The 24,684-nt window shown below is 59.0% G+C and overlaps 2 protein-coding genes across 11 annotated transcripts; both read right to left on the bottom strand.

Annotated features, from left to right (window-relative positions):
* Window positions 1–1,926: 1,926 nt before the first annotated feature.
* Window positions 1,927–16,430, bottom strand: ZDHHC18 (zDHHC palmitoyltransferase 18). Of its 3 annotated transcripts, none has more exons than XM_082777366.1 (10): window positions 16,070–16,430; window positions 13,630–13,790; window positions 10,778–10,927; window positions 9,268–9,405; window positions 8,720–8,768; window positions 8,191–8,293; window positions 6,656–6,765; window positions 5,499–5,598; window positions 2,955–3,047; window positions 1,927–2,155 (listed from the first exon to the last, which is right to left on the bottom strand). In XM_082777366.1, the coding sequence occupies exons 1-9, from the start codon at window positions 16,372–16,374 to the stop codon at window positions 3,006–3,008; spliced, it is 1,158 nt and encodes a 385-aa protein (XP_082633492.1). In that variant the 5' UTR covers window positions 16,375–16,430; the 3' UTR covers window positions 1,927–2,155; window positions 2,955–3,005. The 3 variants fall into 3 exon arrangements, with proteins under 3 accessions (XP_082633492.1, XP_082633494.1, XP_082633493.1); XM_082777368.1 differs by having other exon boundaries at window positions 13,684–13,790; XM_082777367.1 differs by lacking the exons at window positions 1,927–2,155; window positions 2,955–3,047 and having other exon boundaries at window positions 3,391–5,598.
* Window positions 16,431–17,192: 762 nt separating this feature from the next.
* Window positions 17,193–24,210, bottom strand: PIGV (phosphatidylinositol glycan anchor biosynthesis class V). 8 transcript variants are annotated; one of them, XM_082777270.1, is made up of 5 exons: window positions 24,182–24,199; window positions 21,067–21,328; window positions 20,613–20,771; window positions 18,295–19,446; window positions 17,193–17,563 (listed from the first exon to the last, which is right to left on the bottom strand). In XM_082777270.1, the coding sequence occupies exons 3-5, from the start codon at window positions 20,697–20,699 to the stop codon at window positions 17,255–17,257; spliced, it is 1,548 nt and encodes a 515-aa protein (XP_082633396.1). In that variant the 5' UTR covers window positions 20,700–20,771; window positions 21,067–21,328; window positions 24,182–24,199; the 3' UTR covers window positions 17,193–17,254. The 8 variants fall into 8 exon arrangements, with proteins under 8 accessions (XP_082633396.1, XP_082633394.1, XP_082633395.1 ...); XM_082777268.1 differs by lacking the exon at window positions 24,182–24,199 and adding an exon at window positions 21,607–23,939; XM_082777269.1 differs by lacking the exon at window positions 24,182–24,199 and adding an exon at window positions 23,328–23,939.
* Between the last annotated feature and the right edge of the window lie 474 nt (window positions 24,211–24,684).

Raw genomic sequence — 24,684 nt, 5'->3', positions numbered from 1 at the left:
AAGCCTGTTCCCACACGCCGGCTGCTGCTGGCAGACGCCCGGCGCTGCTGCAGCCTGAGCGGGGCCCCGCGCTCGGCCGGGCCGGAGCATACGGGAAGGGCCAGCCAGGTGTATGGGGCCACAGCCCCACGGTTTATCAACACCACGCTGTGCTTTCCTCAGCCCTGATGGGGATGATGAGAATGGGAGGAAGGCCGGAGCTGCTTTTCTTGACCATGTGCATCCCAGAAAAGCTCGAACCCCAATAGAGCCGGGCCCACCCTGCAATGGTGTGGGGGCTCGGGGTGTCTCAGGGCATGGGTGATGGGAGATGTGGGGTTTGGGGTGCCCGTGCCATGTGCAGTGCCCGACTGGTGAGCAGAGCAGGCCTTGCTAAGCCATAGAAAGGATTTTCGGACCAAATGGCCACACGGAGGCTGTGGTTTCCAGGAAAGCCTTCCTGGGTCTGCCTCGTGTCCGAGTGGGGGGGTAAATGGGGTGCCCCCCTCAGCCACGCTGCCCAGTGAGACCCCAGAGACCCCTAAAACCCCCTCAAACTATCTCAAAAGCCCCCATAGAAGGGGTGGGAGGCCCAACCCTGCTGGGAGGCCTGGCACTCTGACTGCCACCTCATCCCATCACAAAAATGGGGCCCTTTGTGGGGGGCAACGGGGAGAAGACCCCGGGCAGGACCCCCCCCAGGGCCATAGGAAGCAGCAGAACGAGCTCTGTGATGGGGGGGTCGCCGGCCCGGCTTTGGCTCAGCTGCCTCCTGTCGGCGGCCCCTGCCAGAAGTGCTGAGCCGCTGCCAAATTTAGGTTGCAATTAGCCACGAAGAGGCCGCAAAAAATATTCTGCTCTACCGGTTTTGTGCAGAGAAGCGGGGTGGGTGAAGGGAAGAGCCCCAGCTCGCTGCGCCCCACTCAGGCAAAGGCTGGGGCTGAGCCCGGCCATGGCATCACCCCACACAGCACCCATGGGTGCTCCGGACGGGGCAGAGCAGCACCCGAATGCATGCCAACAGGGAGAGAGGGACGAAGAATTAAAGCCCAGCCCCAGGGCACGCTGCCCAGGCCGGTACGTGCCGCCTGCCCCGTGAGCCGGCGATGCCGATGCCGCCGGCGGGATGGGGCTGGGCGCTGTGGTGGCTCGGCCGCGGCAGGAGGAGGCCGCTGGCGGCCGATCCCGGGGTGCTGGGAGGGTGCTCAGCGCCCCGCTGCTCCCCGGGCCGCTCCCAGCATTTCAAGGGCTGGGGGTGGGTGCGTACGGATGGATTTTGCTGCGGGTCGACGTGAGGAAGACAGCAGGGAGAAGGCTGCTTAATGCTGCGGGAGGCCGAGCCTCGCCTTGAGGCCATCGTGGGTACGAGAAGGGAGCTTGGGGAGCACTCGGCCCCATGGCAGGAACCCTCCTCGGCTCCCCCACACCGCACGAGGCACAGGGAGCAGCTCCACGGCACGAGCAGACACTGACATACAGGAAATAGGAGAAATTTTATTTTGTTACAAAAGTCAAAGGCATAAATAGGTGGCAAATCCTACCGGGCTCTAAGCTGGGCCTCACAAAGCGTCTCCCGCCCCGTGGGGCTCCACGGGGGGACCCTTCCCCTAAATCAGAGCCCCGCTAACACGAACAGTAACACGGGGAACTTGTGGGGCAGGGGTTGGGAGGGCGAACGCTGACCACACACCGAATCCCTTCCTATGGGGGGTCGGAGAAGGGCTGGGGAAAAACCCAGGGGGATCGGATGGGTAACACCAGCGGCTTGGCCCCAACACCAAGCCTGCTCCCCCAAAAACCAGCATCTCCAAGCGGGGAGCCCCCAGCTTGGGGGGGTAAGGCTGGTTACGGGGAGCCACCAGTGGCCCTGGCTCAGTTGCGTGGGGTTTTCCCCACCCCGGGAGGCAGCAGGAACTCCAGTTATTGCACTCGGGAGGGATGCTGTATGGCTTTGAGCTCGGAAGCCGTGGGAGGGCGGCCCGGGAAGGCTTTTCCTTGCGCACGGCAGCTTTCCCCCTTCTCTGGCGGCGGGAGGGAGGAAGGCGCAGCCCTGGAGAGCGGAGGCACAGGCGGTGCTGATGGCTGTCGTCATCTCGGGAACTGCCCGCGGGGTCTGGGCATCCCTTGGGGTGCTCCGAGAGAGGCAGAGAGAGGGCTGCCGGCTGCCCTCGGCAGGCTGAACGGCCCCAGCACAGGGAAAGGGAAAGGGAGGAAGAGAAAGAGAGGGTTAGTAGCAGAAATACAGCAGGGGGAAGCAGCAGCGCTTTGCCAGGGGTTGCCCAGAGGATGCTGAGGCCAGAAATTGAACCTGCTCCAGGGATGAGACAGCAGCAGGGAGAAAGCCCCGTGCCTGCTGCCACGACTCAAGCTGTGGGGACAGAGGGAGATGACAGTGCTGCAGCCCCCAGCATGGTGCAGTCAAAGCCGTGCTAATTCACCACATGCTTTGAAGGGAACTTACCTCGGCTCCCGGCACGCCGAAGGACAAATGGAAGCACAGGGAGATGGAGGGGAGGGATGGATTGAACCCCAAAGTGCACCAGAGCTGGGGTGAGGAATCTGATGCAGCTCCCAGCCCTCTGCTCACCACAACCACCAGATTTCCCCATCAGCTGGGGGTTTCCCAGCAGCTCCACCCAGCACAAACCACCACCACGCTCCGTCCTGCGAACCCCGAGCTCCACAGCACCTCTGCCCCGAGCCGAGCTGGCCCCGGGGCACATCATCCTCTGAGCACCACCACGCAGACCGTCTGACTCCATCTGGCAGGGGGAAACCATCCCGCACCCCTCGCCAAGGCTGCAGGAACCCCTCCATGGAAGCCCCGCACCGGTGGGATGTGGTCGGGGTTTGGGGCACGCGGATGGCAACGCAGCTGGAGGCGATGGGCTCATGAAGGGAGCTGGCCATGCAGTGGGGATGAGATGGGTCACTCGGGTGGATGGCTGGGCAAGGAGAAGAAAGCGCTTTCTTACCAGCTAGCCCTCAGAAAGCAGGGCTAACGTCCCGGGAGGGGGCACATCCCGTCAGGCTGTGCAGGAAATGGCAAAGTCCTGGCAGGCGTCCTCCTGGGGAAGACACCAGAGGTTACGCACCGCAGGGTACACAGCGAGGGGGCTGGCTTGGACGGGTCGGAAAAGGACGGGCTGGAAAAGGATGGGTCAGAAAAGGAAGGGTCGGAAAAGGACAGAGCTCTCCCAGAGAGCTGGGACAGGAAAATCCCTCGGCACTGGCTGCTGCTAAGTGTCCCTTGCGGCCCCATCCCACGGGAGATTTTCGGAGCTTCCAGGCAAGCCCTGTGACTAACGCAGCGTCCAACCTGAAGGCTGAGACACCTGCCCTTTGTCTTTCAGGAATAAAATAATAATCCAAGCAATTAACTCTTTAAAAATATAATTTTATTATGTCGAGTAACAAAGGAAACCAGTTTAAATAAGAACAGGAAGGAGTTTGGCCCCCAATAACACCCCCCCGCACCGCTCCGGGCACCAGACCCTCTCTGCACAGCACCACTCGCTCTGTCCCATCCCTGCTGCTGGAAGGTGGCACCGAGGCTCCCTGCAGGCAGGGACGAGCCCCCTTGGGGCCATCAGGGCAGCAGGAGCAGGGAGGTAACGCTGACTTTTAGGCTGAAGCACCCAGCCCGGGAGGTGGCACCCAGCCACGGGGAGCCTCCCGCGGCGCTCGACGAGGGCCACCTGCCGGGATGGGGCAGAAATTCAGCAGCTTCCAGGCTCTGGGCAGGGCCAGCTGGGCTCACAGTGAGCCAGAGGCTGGTGGTGGAAGCTGGGGGACACGGGGAGGCTGCGAGGTGGAGGTCAGCAGCCGTGCCAGAGCTGCCTTGCCCTGCGCTCCTGCTGCTGCTCTGGCTCCTCGCAGGGCAGAGGCAGAGCTGGTGGCCACAAGGCAAGCAGGGAGAGCCCCACAGCGAGCCAGGAAGGCAAGGCAAGGGGAAGAGGCTGCTCTGCCATCCACAGATACCCCTCGGGGCTGGCTCGGTCACTCACGGTGTGGACAGCACAACCCTGGCTAATTCAGCGGGGACAGGCTGCCCCCCTAAATGTGCTGCTGCCCCTGCCCGAGGCTGAAATTTGAGTGTTTAACTCACAGAAAACCTAACCAGGCAGCTTGACTCAAAACACTGCAAGCCTCTGCCCTGGTGCTAACATGCACAACGCTACCTACGTCGAATATAAAACGTTCTACATAGAAAAAAAATCTACAAATTGTGCAAAATTATCCAGCAGCTTTTAGTAACGCGATTCAAGTATTGCTAACAAGGTCTGCGATTCTCCTCCACGCACGCTCCAGTGTTGGCAACCCGCAGAGCTGGCAGCCCAGCCCGGCTCACCCGTGTGTCTGGGCTGGGAGCGATGCTCGTGGATGCGCCGAGGCACACGGGAATCGCTCCTGGGGTGCTGGGGACAGCCCTGCTCTCGTCTGCTGGCCAGAAAACCGAACCAAAACCACAACACGAGGTTATCAGAGACCAGCACCCGCCTGCTGCTTCCTCTGTGTAACCACCTGGGGTGGGTTGGACCCTTGGGAACTCACCCACTTTTCTGTAGCCTCTAATTCCTCCAGCAGGCAGGCTACAGCCAGGCTTTCCTGGCAAGCTCAGGATCCCGAACCTCACAACTGTAGCCAGCATCTCACGGGGAGAGCCGCAGGATGGTGCATGCGTTTCCTCTCCCCTACTAACAGGAGGGCCCTCCTAACCTGTGTCCTTGCTGCAAAACATTGTCCTACTGGAAACACGAGGAGCTCCTCAGCACTCCCCCGGTGACCAGACAGAAAACAGGATCCACCAGGACCCCTGCCCAGCCTCCACGCCTGCTGTGAGCCTGGACTGGGTCTGGATAAAACCATCACAGAGCCAGGCTCCCCGGCTGCACAGCCACAACCTACCAAGGCACGGCAGCTGCTGGAAAAGAAAAGCTGCTCTGGGAGTGCCCCGAGGTGAGAACCTGGCTGTTAAGACACAGAACAGCCCCTCCGTCTTGGCACAGAGGAGTGAGAGGCATTTGTGGAAATATCAGGGACACCACAGAGCTCCTGCCTCCACCAGCCCAGAGGATGAGGCTCGGCAGCACGGCTCCAACAGGAACCCTTCGCCAGTCCCACCTCCCGTCCTCAGCCCCCCTTTGCTCTCCGTGCAGGGAACTCGGCGATTTCCCAGAGCAAACACCCCGGGTTTAGAGGTCAGGGGGCTCCCCAGACCCGTTTGCTTCCCAGGTGCAGGGGGGTTCCCTGCTTTCTGCACGAGCCTGAGGGTCCTGCATCAGTCGGGAGTCCGGGCAGGCTACATCACAGTGAAACAATTAAACAAAACCAATAAATAAATAATAATAATTAAAAAAAAAAAAAGGCAACGTATGGCTCAACTGAGTCTTTGGCAGCTCTGCATCGCAGGGCTGTCCTGCCTGAGGCCGGGGAGATGGGAAGGAGCTGGCCGGAGCGAGGTGTGGGTGCAGCAGGCTCGGGGCTACATCACAGCACCGCTACGGCATGCCTCCTACCATGCTGGTGTCAGGCTTGGCTCCGAAGGAAGGGACTTCGCTCTTCGGGCTGGACGGGGTCCCAACATCTGGCTGGATAAATCCTCTTCTGTCTATCAAACTGGGAAACAAAAGGGAGAGGGTGCAAGGGGAGAGGAGTCAGGCTGGCGGAAACGGAGACCAGATGCACACCAGCTGAATCAAATTGTTTCTGGACAGTTTCTGCAGACCGCTGCCTCAGCTGGCCAGGGCAGCTGAACCAGCTCTGTCCAAAAAATCGAAACCCTCCTGACACGCAGACATCCCCGTGGTGAAGACGGGAGCTCGGAAGCCACAGAGGGTCAGAGCTGGCTCTCCCCGTGGGAAGCAGCGCGCCGGCGGCAGCGGTCCGGATGGGTAACGGGGCTGCCTGCCCATTAACCAAACCACAGACTTATCACACAAGCCACCGGACGGCCTTTGGGCAGTGAAAGCTTTGGGACACCACAAACCCAAGTGGGAACCAGCGGGAGGACTTTACAACAGGAAAACACCACGGATGTGGAAAGACTTGGAGTGAAATGCTATGCTCCCACAGCCTCCCAGCTCCCTGAATCCACAGATTTACGGCTGCTGAACGGCAGCCCTGGCAATTTGGCACCTCTGAAGCCAACAAAGAGCAGTGGGCAGCTGCTGCAGCACCCCACAGCTCTGCCCAAGAGCACCCTCTTGTGTCAGAGCAGCAAAAACAACCCCGTGCTGCTCACGGGACGAAAGGAGAAGCAGCCATAGGTGCCTGAGCTTCAGGCCGAAAGTTAGCAGGGGTTCTGGGTATCTCACAGCTGAGAGAATTTGGTGCGGAGTATTTCAGGTAATCCGAGGGGTGGTAAAAAAAAACAAAAACAGGGTGTCCACACGGCCTGGGGCAGATCGCTGCTGGCTGCTTGCAGCAGAGTAGAGAAGGAAAAACGTGCTAAGAAACGCTGCCACTGCCAGCATTTACCATCTGCCGCCGAGCCCGTTGGTGCTGTTCTTCTCCCCTCACTGAGTTAGCTGAATTTAGCTGCAAGCTCCATGAAACAATTACAGGTGGCCCCAACTCATCAAGTTCAAACACAGGAGAAGCAACAGCTCTCCTGGGAGTCGGGGTAACCCAAAGCTGTGCTCTGAGCACTGCAGCTCCCGGCGCAGGCTCTCACCTGGGATGGAAGGGGCCGCACAGCACCGCGCAGCAGTTTGTGAGGATGCTTTTATGGCTGTAAGGATTGGCAAACTCGGAGCCCCTCTTATTGGACCAGGACCCTTTGATCTGAAAGAAAAGGACACGTGCAGATTAAGGTAGGGAAGATGCGATAGAAGGCAATTACAGTGGTGGACTCAGGTCAAATCCTTGCTCACGAGGCGGAAAGTTTGCCTTAGTGCAGACATCGTCCCTCAATCTGCTTGGAGGAGCAGGACAGCTGCAGGAAGGCAGCCAGAGGAGACAGCAGCGTGCTGCTCTGCCTCTGCCAGGGCTCAGCCCTGCAGCTCGAAGGCTCCAAAGCTGCGTCCTCCCGTGCTGAGTGCCAGCTTGGCAGTGTCACCGCCCGCATCGCCAGCCACCTCCTCCCCTCGTCCTCTCCTAGGCTGAGAGCTCATCAGAGGCTCATCAAGGCTAAACGAACAGCGAGGGGCTTTCCGGGGCATTCTGCAAAAGGAAGAAAGCATCTCCTGATCTCCTCCTCATCTCCTGCGTCCCCACCCCGAGCAGCTGTCACTGCGGCTCTTGATTTCGAAACCCCGGGCGCATCAAAGCGTAGGCACACGAGTGGGCAGCTGCTATACCTGGCCTCGGGCCCCTGGCTGCAGCGACCCGTTTACCAGCACGTTTCCTCCTTTTGCTTTTACTTCCCCTCCCCAGCTGCGGCACAAGCCTGGCACCACGGCTGGAGGAGCAGCGGCCCCGCGCTGTGGACGCGGTGCCCTCGGTGCCGGGTACCTCCAGCAGCTTCCCAGCCCTGTGCTGCCCTGCCAGCAACTCTAAATTCCAAAAAGGGGGAGAGGGAAGGGGGAAATAAAAGAAAAAAAGACAAGGGGGGGATGCAAACACGCAGTCTGCAGTGCTGGAAGCTTCCTGCCGGGATTACAGGTGCTTGTAGCCAGGAGGGTGAATTCTGGTTCCTTGCGAGGCTCAGACAGATCCTGCTTTTCTGTGCAACCTGCCCCGCTCAGGGCACTCACCCGGCCCTTCGAGTCTGCACGCAGCCCTGTCTTTAAGGCAAAGCTCATCAGGAGATGTCTGCACATCATTTGCTTGCTAGACACGAGGAACTGACAGAGACAAAGGGACTTGCCCAGGGTCTCGCGGGACGCCTGCGGTTAGGCAGGACGCTGAATTAAGATCACCCAGGCTGACACCCAGACCTCTGGGGCCAGTTTTCCTTTTTTAACCCCGGAACTCCTAATTTTGAGCAAGGCTGTGTACGGGCTGGAAAAAACTCCCACGTGACCCTTCTAACGCTGCAGCTCGTTACCTCCAGGCCGGACACGAGTGACACGTGCTGCCCTCCCACCACGATCCCCTGCTGCTGTGCCCTGGGCAGGGGCTTTTTGCTTTGCAGGGGATTTTCACGGGCACCAAGACACCGAGCCAAGGAGTCCCTGGGAACCTCACCTCTGCTGAGAAAATATCAGGGCTGGCAGCCCTGCCTGCATGCAGCTTTTGGGGTGAAAGGCCAAGCTTTTAGGTACTCACATCTTCGTTCGTCGTCAGGTTGGAGGCGACTAAGTAAGTGTGAAAACCTGAGAGGCCCAAAATGGACCAGACTGAGAAGAAACAAATGACCAGCTCCAGCACGGTGAAACAGGAGTCAAGGAAGAATCAAGCCACAAAACCATCCCACACGGAGACGTGAGGGGCTGTTTTGGGATGCACTCACAGCGAAGCCCACACCGACTGGGCCCCAAAAACATCCCAGCTACCTTCCCATTCCCCCTTCTGCAGGCATCCACCAAGGGACAACTTTCTCCAGCCATTCCCCTTCCCACATAACCTGGCGAGCTGGGAAACCAGTTTGTTACTGGCCTTCATCCCTGGCAGCGAGGTGGAACCAGAGGTGTCCCCAGGCTGTGAGCAGATAGGGGCCTGCCTGCCCCAACCAGGGCCCTAAAAGAAGTTGTGGGGAGTGCACTGGGGCACCCCGTGAGGTTACCCAATTAGTAACTGCCCTCCTCCGTTACACAATTAGTGTTTGCCCGGCAGCCCGATGGCATCGGAAGGATATCTCGCGGGTGTTGTCTTCAGGGTGGTGAGGAAGCCATCCCTCTGCGAGCCTGCAAAGGGAAAAGTGAGGAGGAACCAGGTCCCATCAGGCAGCCCCGCATCTCCTCTGCGCCCCCAGCCAACTCTTGGCTCCCCAGCACGCAGCCACCCCCCTGCGGGCCAGACGGATCTGCCCGGCTGCCTGCAGAGCATCTGCAGCCTGTAACTTTGCAGAAATAGCAGTGAGCAGACAGCCCCGGGAGATTTAGGGCTGGCAGGGAAGGCTCCTTCCCTGCGGGGTTCAGGGCAGGTGCGCACAGAGCCCAGCGCTGCCCCAGCACCGCACCAAACTCGTTTGCTCCAGAGGGGACAACCCCGCCGGCAGCACCGAGGAGCAGGGTGGGTCTGGGGCTCCCTACAACATGAAACCTGATTTATTTGAGCTACCTGCACTGAGAAGCAGGGCTTAAATCGAGAGAAGCCAGACCCTTCCCATGCTCATCCTGCAGGAACAGGGGGCCTCGAGGTGCTTGGTGCCCGGCGTGAGGCTGCTGCCGCCTCGATACTTACGCAGGGTGAGGTGGGTGACGACACAGGCGAAGATGAAGGCTGTCAGGAAGGAGAGGGAGAGGATGAAGGCGTAGAAGTAGCGGTAGTTGCGCTTCCCCACGCAGTTGCCCACCCAGGGGCAGTGGTGGTCGAACCTCTCTGAAACAGAGCAAGGGGGTGAGGGCTGCTGCTGGCTCGACTCCGAAACCCGGGGGCTGCAAACCGAGCTTCCACCCACTGCACCACGACCAGCAGCTCTGCAGCACTGCATTAGCAACAAGTTTCAACAGCACTGCAGCCTGCTGGTACGCCCTTTTTTTTTTTAAATAAATTAATCGTTAAAGGCCAAACTTCTCTCCCCAAGCCCCGCGTGAACGCAAGCCTCGTGGCTGGGAAGCTCTCCCATTACTAAAAGTGAAATTGAGCAGGGACACGCGGCAAGTTTTCCAGTCCCAGCAGCACTGGGTGTGTGCACGTGGCCTCGCCGCTCCCTCTCTGCACGTCTGCTCCCCCCCGGCCTTCGTCGGAGCAGCAAATATCTTTCAAAGTTATGAAGATAGGGCTCGGAAACCACAGAAAGTGCCTGGGAACTCGGGGCAGGTGCAGTGTATCTGGGAACACTCCCGCCCTGTAATGAAAGGGCTGTGCCTCAGACTAACAGCACCGCTGCAACCCTCCTGGGGGGGACACCAACGCAAACCAAACTCAGCACAGATCCGGCGCACGCCCGCTCTTCCCCAGGGCTCCTCTCCAAGCCCCGTCCCAGCCGTGGCTGCTTTCCAGGCAGCGCCAGCAGGACCCGACCACCCACAGCCATCCCCAGACACCAAGCGCCGGGCAGCTCCCAGTTTTAACCCTCTTTCTGCTTAAAACCACTCCCCCTTGTCCTATCATTATCTACATGAGCAGAGTCCCTTTCCATCCTTTTTATAAGACCCCTTTAAGCACTGAAAGGCCGCAACGAGGTCTCCACGGAGCCTTCTCTTCTCCAGGCTGAACGCTGCTTCTGCAGAGGGTGCTGGGGTCTTCCAGCTCCCCTACACCCGCTTGGGGCCATCGGAGGCTTTTCTCTTCTTCCTTCAACCCCTCCTGCCCCACCATAAGCTGGGGACATGGGGCGAGGACAGGGCTGAGCTAAACCAGAACCTGCGGTGGTGCCTCCACCGCCCTGGTGACCCTGAGGCTGGAGACAGCCAGGAGCCTGCAGCAAACCTCGTGCTTGGTGAGGCCTTAATGATACCTCACAGCACAGTGCCCTCCGAAACAAGGCCAGCAGAGAGCGAGCGCTGGGTGTGCTGCCCCCGAGGCACCAAAGCGGCACACTCAGTGCCTTGCTTTTTGCCATCCTTTACGGAGAGCTCAAGCAACCTGCTCAGGAACTAATCCCAGAACCATTAGGGTTGGAAAAGCCCTCCAGGATCATCAGGTCCACCCATCACCCTACCACCACCGTCACCCACTGACCCAGGTCCCCAAGCACCGCGTCCAACCTCTCCTCCGACCCCAGCACGTCCCCAGTGCCGGCACTCACCGACGCAGTTGTCGCAGACGCTGCAGTGCGAGGTGCGCGGCGGGCGGAACATCTTGCAGGTGTAGCAGTACTTGAGCTTCACCACGTACTTGTTGATCACCACCTCCATCGTGCGGGCGGGCGGGCGGTAGGTGGAGGTGCCCATGCTGTCTGCAAGGGCAAGGAGGGGCAGTCAGGGCAGGGCAGGCGAAACCCAACCGACCCAATGACCCCGCGTTGCCGCGAGCTGCCTGCGGGCAGAGTTAAGGCGTTATTAGCACGGGATTTTAATGCCAGAGCTGGGAGGCAGCTCAGCCACGCGATTTGTTGCGGAGCTGGCAGCCAAGAAATCCAGTCGGCTCGTCACGGCATTCTTTGTGTCCTTTCCCTGCCGACGGGGTGCCAAGAGGAAGCAATATCTGCCCAGCGCTCCGAGAACAGAGAGCAACTTGCGACCAGCGAGCACAAAGGCAGCAGTGTTTTCGCCTGCCCAGCTCCAGCTCATCTCTGGGTGCCCAACAGATCACGACACGAGGGGAGAGTGGGACCTGTTCACACTGAGCTCCGTCCCGGCTGTGAGCAGCAGCAAAGGTTCAGAAAGCAGCGTGGGGAGCTCGGCAGAAGCATCCTGCAGGAGCCAACCTCGGCTCCATCAAGGAGCAGGGGGGCAGCAGGCAGGTCTCAAGCGCTCCGGGCAGATTTCATTGCAATTTGGCATGAGCACGGTGGTGGCACGTGAGGATTCCTCCTCCTCGAGGCGGGGATGGAGGATTTTTAGATGCTGCGTTTCACCTGCGTGCACTGGCACATGGTGATCCATTCGGAGCTGGTGGCTGGAAACCTCTCACCTGCTCAGCAGAAGCGTGAGCTGCAAAGCCTCCGTGCCACCTCTGCAGTCTGGGGGTCAGTGGTTTGTTTAAGTCGCTCCTCAAAGAGCACCTTTCCCACCCCAAGGAAGTCTTTGAAAATAGATGTACCAGCGAGCGAGTTAAGGGGAAAATAAATGGGTTATGCTCGCAGGAACAGCTGGCACGCCAGGCAGCATCTGCAGCCAGATTTCTGCTGGAGGCACGCAGAAATAGAAGCACAGATAGCCGCTCCGAGGAGATTTTAAAACCAGTTTTTTAGGCAAGTGCAGAACAATTGCCTTGCAACTGTTTTCAGTAGGGCAGGCTGAAGTTGCTCCACATCGGTGTTGATGAGGAATTTGTCACTAAACCTAACACCAACACGGCCCACGGACCCCGGGTGCGTGCACCCTCCTGGCCAGAGCAAACACGGTGTGAGAGCAGCTTTCAGAGCGGACAAACACGAGCACGCTGTTAGAAACCAGATAAATATCGATATAAATACATCAATATAAAGAAACCCCGAGGTGCAGCTGGCTCGGTGGCAGTCATAACCTTAAGAACCGTTCTCCCTACATTCATTATCCTGAGTACTCAGCACCAGCATTTTGCAGAGGGACGTACAGAGCCAGATCCCTCCAAGTTCGGAGGGCATTCAAAGCAACAAACGTGCTGCTGCTCTGGCACTCTGGCTCTAGCCTTTTTTTGGGGAAAAAGAGGAGCAGATTGGCTCCCCAGCTTCCTCATCAGCAAGCCCCCAAGTCTGTCCCGAGGAGCAGCCTCTGCCGGGAAGCACCAACAGGGGCTGGGCAGCTAATGCAGGGTGCTGAGCTTTTGCTTGGCCCACATCCCCCTGTCACCGGGCACCCCTCGGGGAGGATGGGACTTGCAAGGATTTTCCGAGAAGAGGAGCCCAAACGAAACCCCGCAAAATCAGGGCACAGGAAACGTCACTCTGTGTTTTTTTTTTCATGCAAAATGCACCGATTTCTCTGTGTTGGTCAGAACGACGCAAAGCTACGGAGGAGGAAGGAAGCAGCCCTGGAACACGGCACCAGCGTTCACACAACCAGAGCAGGGCACTGCTGTAAGGGAGAAGCGAGGACGTGGGGCCCAACCGCAGCGTGCAGCCTCTTCCTCCTCGCGAGGCTGAGGCTTCTCAGCTCAGCACCCTTAAGCCGAGATTTGCCGTGGTTTACCAGAAGCAGCTCTGACATCCACTAAACCCAGCAGGAGTCTCCGCGAGGGATGGTCCCACTTGGGGTTAGCACGTAGATTAAGGGCTCAGCTCCTTCTCACGTCGGCCTTCAAGGCTCTGCTGCAGATACAGAGCTCGGGCTGCAGCCCCACAGCCCCTTTCCTTCACCCCAAGCGCAGATTTCACCCACGGAGCCAAGGCTGCTCTCTGCTCTCCCGTCCCAGATGATGTGGGGATGAGCACAAGTGCTTTTTATCTTCCAAGCATGCCTCATGTTTCGGCAGCTTTATAAATGCTGCTTGGTTCAGCCCCAGCAGCTTTCCGTCTTGTCAGAACCTCTGCATGAAGCCACTCAGAGAAGGACAGGGGGGAAATCGGGGTGGCCAAGAACCGACTCTTCCAAGAGGGGGAAAATAATATTTTTTTTTTTTAGTTTTGTAGCCAGGTCCTCGCAAACCCCAGCCTAGATCCAAACTGCTCGGATTATGAGAGCTCGGTCTGCGTCCAGGAGCGCGGCAGCCTGCCTCTGAATGGGGACTTTGTGCTCCCCCAGCTGCTGGCACGCACACCCCGACAGCAGCAGGGCACTGGTGCCACGAGCTCTGCCTCGTCCCAGCCCTCTGCAGGGCTCTGCCAAACCCAGCCCTGTCCTGGGAGCAGCTACAGGCACCCAAACCTGTGCAGGGCTTCGCCTCGGGAGGCGATGGGACTGAACAGAAAGGAAAACCACCTCTGCTCCTCCGCAGAGAGGAGACTCGCTGAGCCTGAAATGCGCACGCACAGAGGCGTGAGCCCAAGCAAAGGCAGGAGAGGGAGTTGAAGCTCACCGATCCGCTTTTCCAGGTCCGCAGCCTCACTGGGGGTGGCTCTGGGCAGGATACCTGGGTCCCTGAAGCTCGTCTGGAGCAGGCAGCTGATGACAAAGAAGAAGAGGACGGCCGCGATGATGGGGATGGCCAGGGTCAGGTGGCTGGCAAGGAAGGGACAGCTGCGAAAAGAGAGAAAAAAGCAGCGTTACCGACCATCCCTACGGAACTGGCCATCAGCTACCACACTATGAATTATCACAGGGGGGTGGACTGAAGCGCTGCTGCTTTGCAGGGAGCTCTGGAAAGGCAGGAGCCAGCCCAGAGAGCACCCTGAGGCTCTGGAGCTGCACTGGGAGGATGGGGCCTTGGACACAAAGCATGAGCTCCTCTACATAACCACTATGCCCTTCTGAAGTCCCAGAATCATACTACAAAACCCAAAGCCCGGTCACCTTCTGCACGGCAGCAGCAACAACAACACACGGAGAAACACCCGAAATTAATCAGGGATCAAAATCAGCATGGACACAGCCTCATCTCATCTGAAGCCGAGGGACCTTGGCTTCGATTCAGCACGGCTTTGCTGCCTCCAGATGATTCCTGTGCCCCCTGTGCCGTGCCAGATGTCTGACCCAGACACATCAGCGCTGCCGGCACCGATGCCAGCACCCGGGGACCAGCGGTATCAAAAGCCAGGCAGCTCCATCACCCCCAGCACGAAAACAAGGACCCGAGGGACGTGGCTCCTTACGTAACGCGGGGCTGGAGCCCCCCTCCTGCTCTGCGAAGGGATTTGCTATTCCGAGCACTGGTAAGCACTGGGACTGACTGGGCACAGCCCAGCGAGCTGCCCGAGCCCTGATGCCCGCGGCAGCGCTAAGTCCTGGTGACATGGCGAGGCAGCAAAGGGATTAAGTAACTTTTGTCTCAGCTCAGCTGTCCTAGACAAAGCAGCCACCAAGCTGCAAAATCCCCTCGGCCTGAGAGCAGAGCTGCTGTCGAGCCCCTCGGTCCTCTCCCTGGAGGGACAGAAACGGCTCTGAAAGGAGGGAGACGAGTGTCCTCCACACCTATTTTTGGGTGGATCTCTGGAGCCCTCTTCCCCCCTTCAGGCAGCAAGAAATTATGTAAAAAATGTCAACTACAGACACAGTGACTTTTCTTTTTATACATCTAGCAAAGCGTAAGTGATGCAACAGAAGCACAGAAACAAGGTGGAAAGCCCCAGGACATCTTTAACCGAGAACCAGTGACGAGGCAAGACGGGAGGGAGCAGATGTCCTCTGCTTGGCCCCGCACAAAGCAGTTTCTGTGCTGGTGCTGCCCAAAGCTGTCGGAGAGGCATCGACAGCACCAAGAGAGGAGCATTCGTGCGGGGATCCATCACTGCCTGGAGCCTGGCTGGCTTCTCAGCACCTCCCATCCGACTGAACACCTTCATCTGCCCGGCTGCAGCTTTGCTCTGAGGCTCGGAGGGAGAACCCTGGGATCTCAACGCAGGCGTGATCCCCAGCTTGGTGCCCGGTGGGAAGAACAAGCCCCATGTGAGCAGCACGGGGCCGGGCCAGCAGCACCCCGAGCGCTGGGTGCTCCTTCCCCAGCTCCTCCCGGGGTGCTCCCGGCTCTCCCTGCCCATAGGGCGCAGGAACCCGGAGCCTCAGGGCTGTAGTCCCAAAGGACAGCGGAGGCGGCTTCCCAAAAGGAGAGGGGAGCAGCTCCCTCTCCCCCAGACACAGCGAGGGCGGACCCTTGGGGTGAGACCCCCGGCACACCGCTCCTGCTACCCCTCTACCACGTCCACCCTACAAACTCCAGATGGATTTCTGCCCTCCATAGGCTTGGAAAAGGGGGGATGGCTGATAACCAGGAGGGCACCCCCCTGCTCTAAGTGGATTCCCCTCTTTGGGGTGCAGCTCCTAAACCAGCCCGCAAGGTGTGGGGCTGCCCCTGCCCACCCCTCCCGAGCACGGGGGGTCTTTGGGGACCGGGGGTGACCCCGAGCACCTGGGGACAGGAGATGGGGAACCAGATTTAGAGTGGGGCTGGGGGCTCAGCAGTGGGTGGGATGGCTCTGGGGGAGGCAGCGGGGGGTGCCCGGAGGGACAGGGACAAGGGGTGTGGGGGACAAGGGGGGGGCAGGGAGATAGGGAAACAGGGGGACAGGGGGACAAGGGTGATGGGGAAATAGGGAAATGGGAGGATGGAGGGATAAGGAGGTATGGGGAAACGGGGACATGGACAGAGGGATAAAGGGACAGGGAACAGGGGTGATGGGTGACGGCGGGCAAGGGGGACAGGGGGACAAGGGATGGGGGGGACAAGAGAGACGGGGACTGGGGGGACAGGGAAACGGGGGGAGGGACAGGAGGGAGGGGGTCGGGGCCACACCGCAGGGCACGGAGCCCCCCCCACCCCCATCCCCACAGCCCCTGGGGGCCGGGACTCGTCCGGGACTCACTCGAAGGCGAAGAAGAGGCCGCTGGTGGCCAGGATGAGGCCGAGCGTGAGGACGAAGACCCCGCTGTGCCGAGCCAGCATCAGGCGCCCGCCGCAGTAGAAGCGGTTGCGGCCGGGGAACACCTCCCATTTCCGCAGGGGCCGCCGGGCCGGGCCGGGCCCTTCGGAGGAGGCTGAGGAAGAGGCGGCGGCGGCGGCGGAGGAGGTGGAAGCCGGTGGAGGAGGCTCGGGGCCGGGGCCGGGGCCGGGGCCGGGGCCGGGCCCGGGGGCGGCGGGGGGGATGTGTCGGTAGCCGCGCTCCTGCATGGCGCCGCCCGCAGCGCCCGGCGCGCCACCGAGCTCGGCCCCGCGCGCGCGCCCCCCGCCGCCTGGCCACGCCCCGCGGACGTGTCGGCCACGCCCCCTCTGCCCCGAAGCCACGCCTGATTTAATGAAGCCACGCCCATCCTTCGTGGTTTAGCCACGCCCATTCGCCGCGCGGTGCTGCGCCCCCTGGTGGCCGAACCGCGACAAGGCAGGGAAAGGGGAAGGGAGACCCGGAGCCCCCCCCCGTGTTCCCCAGATCACAAAACCCAAGAGTTGGAAGGGTGGAAGAGGCACCCCCAGATCCCTCACATCCTGGAATCCCACAAGCATTAGGGCTCTAAAAGCCCTCCAACATCACCCGGTCCAACTGTCCCCCCCCACCACCCCCTGCCCCTGTCCCCCAGCACCACGTCCAACCTCTCCCTGAACACCCCCAGGGACGGGGACTCCACCACCTCCCTGGGCAACCCGTCCCAACGCCTGAGCGCTCTTGCTGAGGAGAAATGTCTCCTCATTTCCAGCCTGAACCTCCCCTGGCACAACTCGAGGCCGTTCCCTCTGCTCCTGGCACAGTTCCCTGTGAGCAGAGGCCGACCCCAGCTCCCCACCCCTTCCTTCCAGGCAGTTGCAGAGAGCAATGAGCTCTGCCCTGAGCCCCCCTTCCCCAGCCCAAACACCCCCAGTCCCTCAGTCAGCCCCCAGGATCTCAGTTAGCACAGCCCCACATCAGGCACAGCTCGGTCACAGAGCAGGAACAGAACAGCAGCACCCTTGTCCCAGCCAACAGCATCACCACACTGTAGGGTTTTTTTGTTTTTTATAGAAAAATGAGTTCCTGTGCTGACCATCCCCTCCACAGGCTCGGAGCCGCAGTCACTGCCTACGTCCAAGGCAAGAAGTTGCAGTGCAGAGCCAGCCCCAGCAGCCAATAGGCCAGGAAATAGCCCAGGACGCATTTGCTGCGGGGGGTAAGGAGGGGGAAGCTCCGCAGCAGCCTGAGCAGGGGGTTTGCTGCAGGTCCCATCCCGCAGGAGCCGGGCGATGCACCCAGCACTGACCCCTTGGGGGGAGACACCACGGTTTGCCCGGCAGCGCCTTCAGTCCAGAGCCAGAGCTCGCGTTCTTGCAGGAGGTGGGCTGAGAACCAGTAGAGGACGGGACTGGAGGAGGCGAGGAACCTGGTCAACACCTGGAAGAGAAAGAGAATCCCATAAGCTGTGGGGCTGGCTCTGAGGAACCCCAACCACGAGCGATGGAAGGCGCAATCCATCTGCCTCCAACAGGCTGCTGATAAAGGGGAAGAAATACAGCCCCGGGCTGCAGCACTGCAATTTATTGCATTCGCAACAAAACAACTCGGCTCCAGGCTGCGTTATTTATTAAGATGTTCTTGTGAGCAGCCAAGTGGTCGCCGGGTTTTGGACAAACACAGGGACTGTCACCAAAATCCTTGTCACAGCCGCGCTCGGGAACTGTGACAGCTGCTGCAGAGGAGATCCAAGTCTCACTCCTCAATTAATTTCCCTGTGAAAACCCCGCATTGAGTGCCACCAAAAAGACCTTGAAGCACTTCTGAAGGACTGGCCCAGGCTCTGGATCCTCTCGCTGCCACCCACTGGACTCAGCCCAGCAGGACGGTGACCCAGCTCCCTGGTGAGGAGCACGTCAGATGCCACCCAGCAGCTGCCAGTCCCTCCGCTCAGTCCCAGTATCCTCACACCCAGCACCTGGAAACCCTTTGGGAACTCCCCAGCAGATGCCGGATGGCTTTGGAAGCCAACTGTGGAAGCGGCTCCAAAACTGGAGAGGAGAAGCCTTTGGTTTGCAGCTGCGACACCACCAGGCTGGGATTGTCACCAAACACCCCCAGCCATTGCCCCATGCTCCAAGAAATCACTCGTGTCACTACAAAGGTCCTACCTGCACGTGCATGCAGAAGAATCCAAAGAGCAGCAGGGCCGTGGCGTGGACCACGTACACAAAGACAGCAGGGGAGCAAAATCCAGCCCTCGGTTTGCCCTCTTGTTCAGCCTTTCTTCTCTCTAGACCAAGAGTCAGGCAGTGCCGAGGGTTTGCAACGACGTAGGTCCCGGCAGCCCAGCAGCCCAGCAAGGTGACAGGCAAAGCAAGCAAGAAATTGGGTACCTGCCTGAGCTCAAAGTACCTCAGAAAGCCCACGTTCCAGTAAACATCTTGAATATAGGAATAGACCACGGGGAACCGCTGGGAGCACCACGTGGGTTTAACCCCGCTCGTGGCTGCCAGGCGATAGCCTTTGTCCAGAGCCAGCTGCCGCAGAGGCTTGGGGACATCCAGCTCCAGGCCGGGGCCACAAAACCTCACGTAGGCGTAATACTGGAATAAAACAAAGGGCAGGCAAACCCCAGCACACGTCACAACCGCTGAAGACGCCACGCTGAGGAGCTGCCTCCATAAAGGAGAGGGCTTCCTTCCCGGCCCCGAGCCCACCTGGAAGTGGAAAGCGAGGCGTTTAGTGCAGGAGTAGAGGAGGAAGCCGGCGTTGACCAGCCCGTTGGCGCGCACGCCAGAAGCAAGGGCGAAGAGCAGTGTGCTGAGCCAGCTCTGCCCCTTCTCCAGTCGCCACATGGCGCCGAACGCCAGGCAGGCAAACATGCTCTCCGAGTACGCAGCCGCCATGAAGACGCTGGCGGGGCTGATACAGAAGAGGAGGGCGGCGAGGAAGGCTGCCCTGCGGCACCGCAGCGCCCCGCAGCCCAGCTCGTACAGGGCAGCGGCCGCCAGCACGGAGAAAAGGGCGCTGAGAAGGGCGGCCGAGAGCAGCAGGCGGCTCCGCAAGCGCAGCAGCGGCTGCAGGGGCCACAGAGCCCCCTCGGCCACGGCACGCAGGCTGAGGGGGTAGAGAGGGAAGAAGGCGCAGTTGTGCTCGTACAGGTAGCCCCGCTCGGCGATGAAGAGGAAGTGCTCGGCGTCCCAGCGCGCCAGGCCTCCAAGTAGCTGCTCCACCAGCACGTCCCACGCGCCGGGCTCGGGCAGTCGAGGCGGGGAGAAGGCATCCGCGGCGTGGTCCGGGATCAGGAGGTTGAACACGGCCTGGAAGGAGGAGAAGAGAGGGCTGGAGGCAGGCAGACAGCCTCGTGGATCCCGCTGGAAGCACCGAGCTGGAGGAGGAATTTGGAGGTTCAAGGAGATGAGCAGCACAGAAGACAGGCTAACGGGCTTTCCAGCAGGGATACCTGTAAGACTGTGAAAAAATGCAGACTGTTTTGGGGCATTTACAGCTGAATTGAGTAAAACGGAAAGCTGAAAACATCCAAGAATCCCCATGGAATTAGATAAGGAAAGGCTGCTCAGCCCCGTCCTTGGGCATATCTGTTAGAGCACCGGCAAGCCTCCTTTGCTCCTGAATTTGGTGGTTTTGTCCCAGCTGATGTGCAAGGAAGAGGAGACAGAACTAAAGAAAAGATTTTCCCAGAGGAAACTGATGCAGAAGACAAATGAAAACACGTTTCTGAAAAGAACAACTCCCTCAGATGCAAGTTTTGCAGTTTACTATGTGCAGACTGGGATGAGTCCTTGGCAAAGGATTCAGCATTGGCAGAGAAAAGAGAGAAGGCCACACTAAACAAATCGGGACTAACAGACCTACAAAGGCGACGTTTTACAATGGAGCACACAGCTGGACCAAGCAGGCCTCTGAAATGTGCAGTACAGAGTCTGTCATCGCTGCCGACGCAGTGGTGACCGGGCTTCCACCATCTGCTGGCCACTGGCCCGCTCCCGGGGCCGTTTCCCAGGCTGGTTTTGCTTCACAAGGGCTGTGGCTACAGCTGGGCTCTGCTGGCTGCCTCGGCACACACACAGCTTGGATGGAACAGACCGAGAGCAACTGAGCTACCCCCCACTCAGAGGAGGATGTCTCTGAAGGGAGACTTGGGGGGAAGGTGCAGGAGGAGATCCTCGTTCCTGTCCTGCGGATAAACAGACCCACCAGCCTCTCGTGCTGCCAAACCCACCTCTTTTGCAACAGCAGCATGAAAATGTGGTAAGTTAGAAGGAAACGTTTGTAATTTTACTTAACAGCAACCTGCCTGCCTGGATGCAGCTGGCCTCCTGCTTCTCCAGAGGAGAAGGTGATTTCCCAGCCCTGCAGAGGCAGCCAGCTCGTGGTGCAGCAGCTGGTACCAAAGAGAGAAGGCTTTGAGCAGCAAACAGCATCTGCAGACACTGCAGCACCTTGGGCTCAGGATCAGACTTGCCTGCAGCAGAAGTGTCAGGGCTCTGCAGCACACTGCAGTCCGCACAACCTCTCGGAGGTAGGGATCCTGTCTGTTCACCAGCTCCATCCCGAGCTTGAAAGCTGCTTCAGTAGCTCCCTGATGCCAAGGAAGTTCTCCCTCTGGTTTTGGAAACCTGCACTGATAAACAGAGAGCAGAGACACAAAAAGTTATTTCTGGCTTCAGCTGTGTTTGTAAATTGTGCACCTTTATTTACTATCAGGTATTTCAAAGGGCTGCAACTCTCTGTGAACAGGAAAGTCACGTATAAAGACACCACGGAACTGAGAGATGACAGAAGGCTTCTTTGATACTGTTCCTAAAAATAAAATTAAAAAAAAATATCCCTGACTTCTTAACCTTGGCTAGGATGCAGAGGAAGAGAGGCTGCAACGCGTTCTCTCAGCACATTTCTGACCAGGCCAGTGTAAATACCTGAAGCAGTCTCGTTGGCCTCCTCACCGCCTGCCTCAGCAGAAACACCAGCGGCTCCAGCCACAGCTCAGCCAAGCATCTATGCACACATTCCAGTTCCAGTGTGTTCAATGGGATTTAAACCTTTTTTTGGACTGGAGACAGAACTAAAACGTGGACTCGGAGCGTAACATCCGCGCGAGCACTGTGCCAGCGGGCTCGTGGTCGCTCAGGCGCTGCCAGGCACGCTCGGCTCTCGCCTGCTCCTGCCCAGAGCTTGCTCCTGGGAATCAGAAATCCGAGTTATTGAGGGCTGCCTCCACTGCACGGCCCTACAAGCTCCTCCAGGGCATGCTGAGGAACAGGCAGGCTTCCCCCACTGCTTCCCTCCATGGCAGGCAGCATCTTCAGGACGTGGCACTTGCGTAACGCCACCCTCTCCACCTGCAATCTTCCACCGTTTTGGCAGGGGCCCTGCTCTCCAGAGCGAGGGCATCTGCCTGTCAAGCAAACTGCATATGCTGAGGTGGCTCTCTTCCATCTCTTCCCTGAAAACCTTACCTGCGAGATCTAAAACACTTTGCAGAGTCTCGCTGCTTTCTCTTCTGTACGTTCTGGATTGACATTCTGGGACCAGCTCTGAAAACTGCTGGCCCGGAGCCACAAAGGCAGGCAGTATCTGTTGTGCAGCTTTTTAAGATAACACATTTCTTCCGTTGGTTCCCCAGCCACCAACTGCTTTTCAGTTTGAGAAACAGAAGACCCGCAGCTCTCTCTGGGCTCCAACGACACCACATCCTGCACCATTCCCCACCTGCCATCTTTCTAATCCAGCGCCCGACAGTACATGAAGATCCCCGGAACGATCACCTAATGATCTAACAACGCTCTGAGGTTTTCCTATTCCCATTTTAATGGCAGAAAAAAAAAAAAACCTGGCAGGTTAAAAGCTGCACGCAAGAGCAGAAAGCAAGGCACTGGCAAAGCAAAAATAAAACAAGACCCAAGTGCACTCGTTTATAGTTACAGTCCTGAACCACAGGGTTATGCTTCCTATTTTGCCACATACAAAAGTTTTGGTTCTGCTCATATTCTCCTCTTGCTCCAGAGCATTCACAGCTACAGACAAAGCAGCTAGTGGGAGGCACATTCTCCTGAATCACGAAGCTGCAATGTTATTTTAAGAGAGGGGATACTTCAGCCCAGCTGTAAATTCTATTAAAGCACATTCACAGCTGCAAATCCTATCAAAGCAGAGAGGCAAAAATTGTCCAAGCACTTTAAATATTTTTTTTTTAAAGCAGAGAAAAAACCTAGCATGAATGTGCCAAGAAGGCTCAAAGCAAACAGCTTTAAAAAGCCTGTTCCTGTCACGATGCAGCACACCTTGTAACAGAAAGCAACGACATCTACAGAAAGCTGCAGCCCACAAGCACCATTCTGGGAGAGAACACAGCGTTAGAGCTGGCGTGCCTCTGCCCCAAAAACTGCTGCTTAAAAGAGCACCTGCACGAACAGGAAAAAAAAAAAAAAGAGACACCAAAAGGCAGAAGCGGGTTAAAAACATCTCAGCAGAAAAAGATGCAGCCTTCGTTAAGGACGCGTTTCCCTGCACGCTCCGTGTTTCCACCCAGCTCTTTGCTCTCGGGTACGAATCCCGTTTGGTTCGCTCTGGGAACTGTGCTAAAAAAAGGACGCGAACACGAATTAGACACTGGGTAAATTATCGCGTGCACGAAAAATCAGAGCTCAGCGAGGCCTGTACGAATGCAGTGGAGGCCGGTTACCACCCGGTGGCAGCAGGCACTTGCTACAAAGGCATTTCCTCCCTCTGCACACCTCGGCCATGGGTTCCCGGAGAGGTTACGGGGCTCCTCGGTGGAAACCTATTCCTCTGCATCCCAGGAACGCCGAGCAGCAGTTTGGGCACCTCTCAGCACTTCTCTCACCTGCTGTCAGGTTCAAGAGATGCTCCAGGCGTATTTAAAGAGGTGTTTTAACCAATATTCAAAAGGGAAAGCCTGATTTCCAGAACCCTTGATTGTTTAGGGCTGTTTCTGCGGGCCTAAAGCCACTACAGTCCCGTAGGGCCACTAAAGCCTCTCTGCTCTATATTCAGCTGCTCACGCTGGGTCCGTGCAAAACAGTGCCAAAAAATGGGCACATTCCTACCCGCCGGGCCTTTTGTAACAGCTCAGGTGTTTGCGCTGGCTCAGGACGTACCCGGACCTCCCGGCGGGAGCCGACAGCGCCAAGGCCGCGGCTGCCAGGCGTTTGTTTACCTTGGGGCTGAGCACGCCGCCACGAAGCCAGCGTGAGAACGTGGCCGGGTCGCTTCCCTGGTTCGGCGACTGCCACTTGCTGCCCTACGCGCTGAAATGGTAAAATCCTGCAAAAATTGAAGCCCTGAGATGAGATAAAGCCCCTCTCTGTGCACGCTCACGGGTCTGACGGCCCCGATCCTCGCTTAGGATTTGACCTAGGAGGGAGAGCAGAGCTGCTCCTCCTGGCTCAGAACACGGTCTGCAGCTCGAGAAGGCTCCAACGGTGGTCGGAGCACCAAATAACCACTGTTTTGGCACAAAAAACACCATGTGAGCCCCAAAAAACCACCTGTTTGGCACTAAAACCACCGCCGTGCCCGTGAGGGGGTCACCACACGGCCCGGCCAGCGCCCTGAGGCACCCGGGGGCACAGCCTCGCGGCCGTTCCCCGCCTGTTTCACTGACGAGGCCTCTCAAGGCCTTTAGGAATTCAGCCTAAACGGAAAAAACATCCTAAAAACGAAGCAAAACTCGTGGGTTTTGGCCCAAATCACGACCCAACACTTCGCTGAGGGCTCCCAGGACACGAAGGCGAGCTCGTGCCCGGCCCCCCGGCCCCTTTCACCCGGCTGGGCGGGCGGGAGACCCCTTGGGGCCGGGGCCATCCCCTCAGAACCGAGCCCGGAACCCCCCAGAGCCCCCCCGAGCCCCCGGCCCCGCTCCCGGAGCCCCCCCGGGGAGTGGGGAGAGGCGGGGGCGGCTCCGGCCCCTCAGGGGGCAGCGCGGGGGGCGTGGCCCCACGCGGAGGGGGCGTGGTCAACCCCGAACGAGGCCCCGCCCCCCTCCCCGCCCGGCCCCTCCCCGCCCCCCACCTGAGCGCTCAGCGCGCGGCTCCCGCGCCGGCTCCATCCCGCCGCCACCCCCTCCCTCCCGCGACACGAACGCACGCGCGCACTTCCGGCCACGCCCCCCATCCGGCGCGGCGCGCGTCACGTGGCGCTGGGGGTGGGGGTGAAGAAGGGAAGGGAAGGGAGGGGCGGCGCCATCTTTGATAAGGGCGGGGGAGGCGGCGGAGGCGAGCCCCGCGGGGGCAGCCTGGCGGCCGAGGCCTCGCTGCGGGCCTCAGGGTGGGCTCCGGGCCTTGGTGTGAAAAAAAAATAAAAAATTGAAAGTAAAAAAGTAAAATAAATAAATAAATAAATAAAACACACACGTGGCTCCCTCACTGTGTCCCCTCAGGGAGCAGAGGCCCAAGCCCCCAGCCCCAGCAGGGAGAGCCCTGAGGGTGTCCCCCCTCACCATGCCCACCTCACCTCCTCCTTCTCCTCCTCTTCATCCTCCGGGGCTGGGGCAGAGGGCACGGCCTGCGCAGGTC

Source organism: Aythya marila (genome assembly GCF_965140915.1).
Source record: "Aythya marila genome assembly, chromosome: 22".
Taxonomy (NCBI): domain Eukaryota; kingdom Metazoa; phylum Chordata; class Aves; order Anseriformes; family Anatidae; genus Aythya; species Aythya marila.
This window is presented reverse-complemented; position numbering and strand designations above follow the sequence as displayed.

Coding starts and splice junctions, on each gene's coding strand:
- ZDHHC18 (XM_082777366.1), bottom strand. CDS start 16,374: ATGCAGGAGCGCGGCTACCGACACATCCCCCCCGCCGCCCCCGGGCCC. Junction 8,294..8,719: donor CTGAAGACAACACCCGCGAG/ATATCCTTCCGA, acceptor CTCCTGTTTCAC/CGTGCTGGAGCTGGTCATTT. Junction 5,599..6,655: donor TGCGGCCCCTTCCATCCCAG/GTGAGAGCCTGC, acceptor TTTGTTTCCCAG/TTTGATAGACAGAAGAGGAT.
- PIGV (XM_082777271.1), bottom strand. CDS start 20,699: ATGGAGCTGGTGAACAGACAGGATCCCTACCTCCGAGAGGTTGTGCGG. Junction 19,447..20,612: donor CCCTGACACTTCTGCTGCAG/GCAAGTCTGATC, acceptor TCCTCCTTCCAG/GCCGTGTTCAACCTCCTGAT. Junction 17,564..18,294: donor TCTTCTGCATGCACGTGCAG/GTAGGACCTTTG, acceptor TTTCTCTTCCAG/GTGTTGACCAGGTTCCTCGC.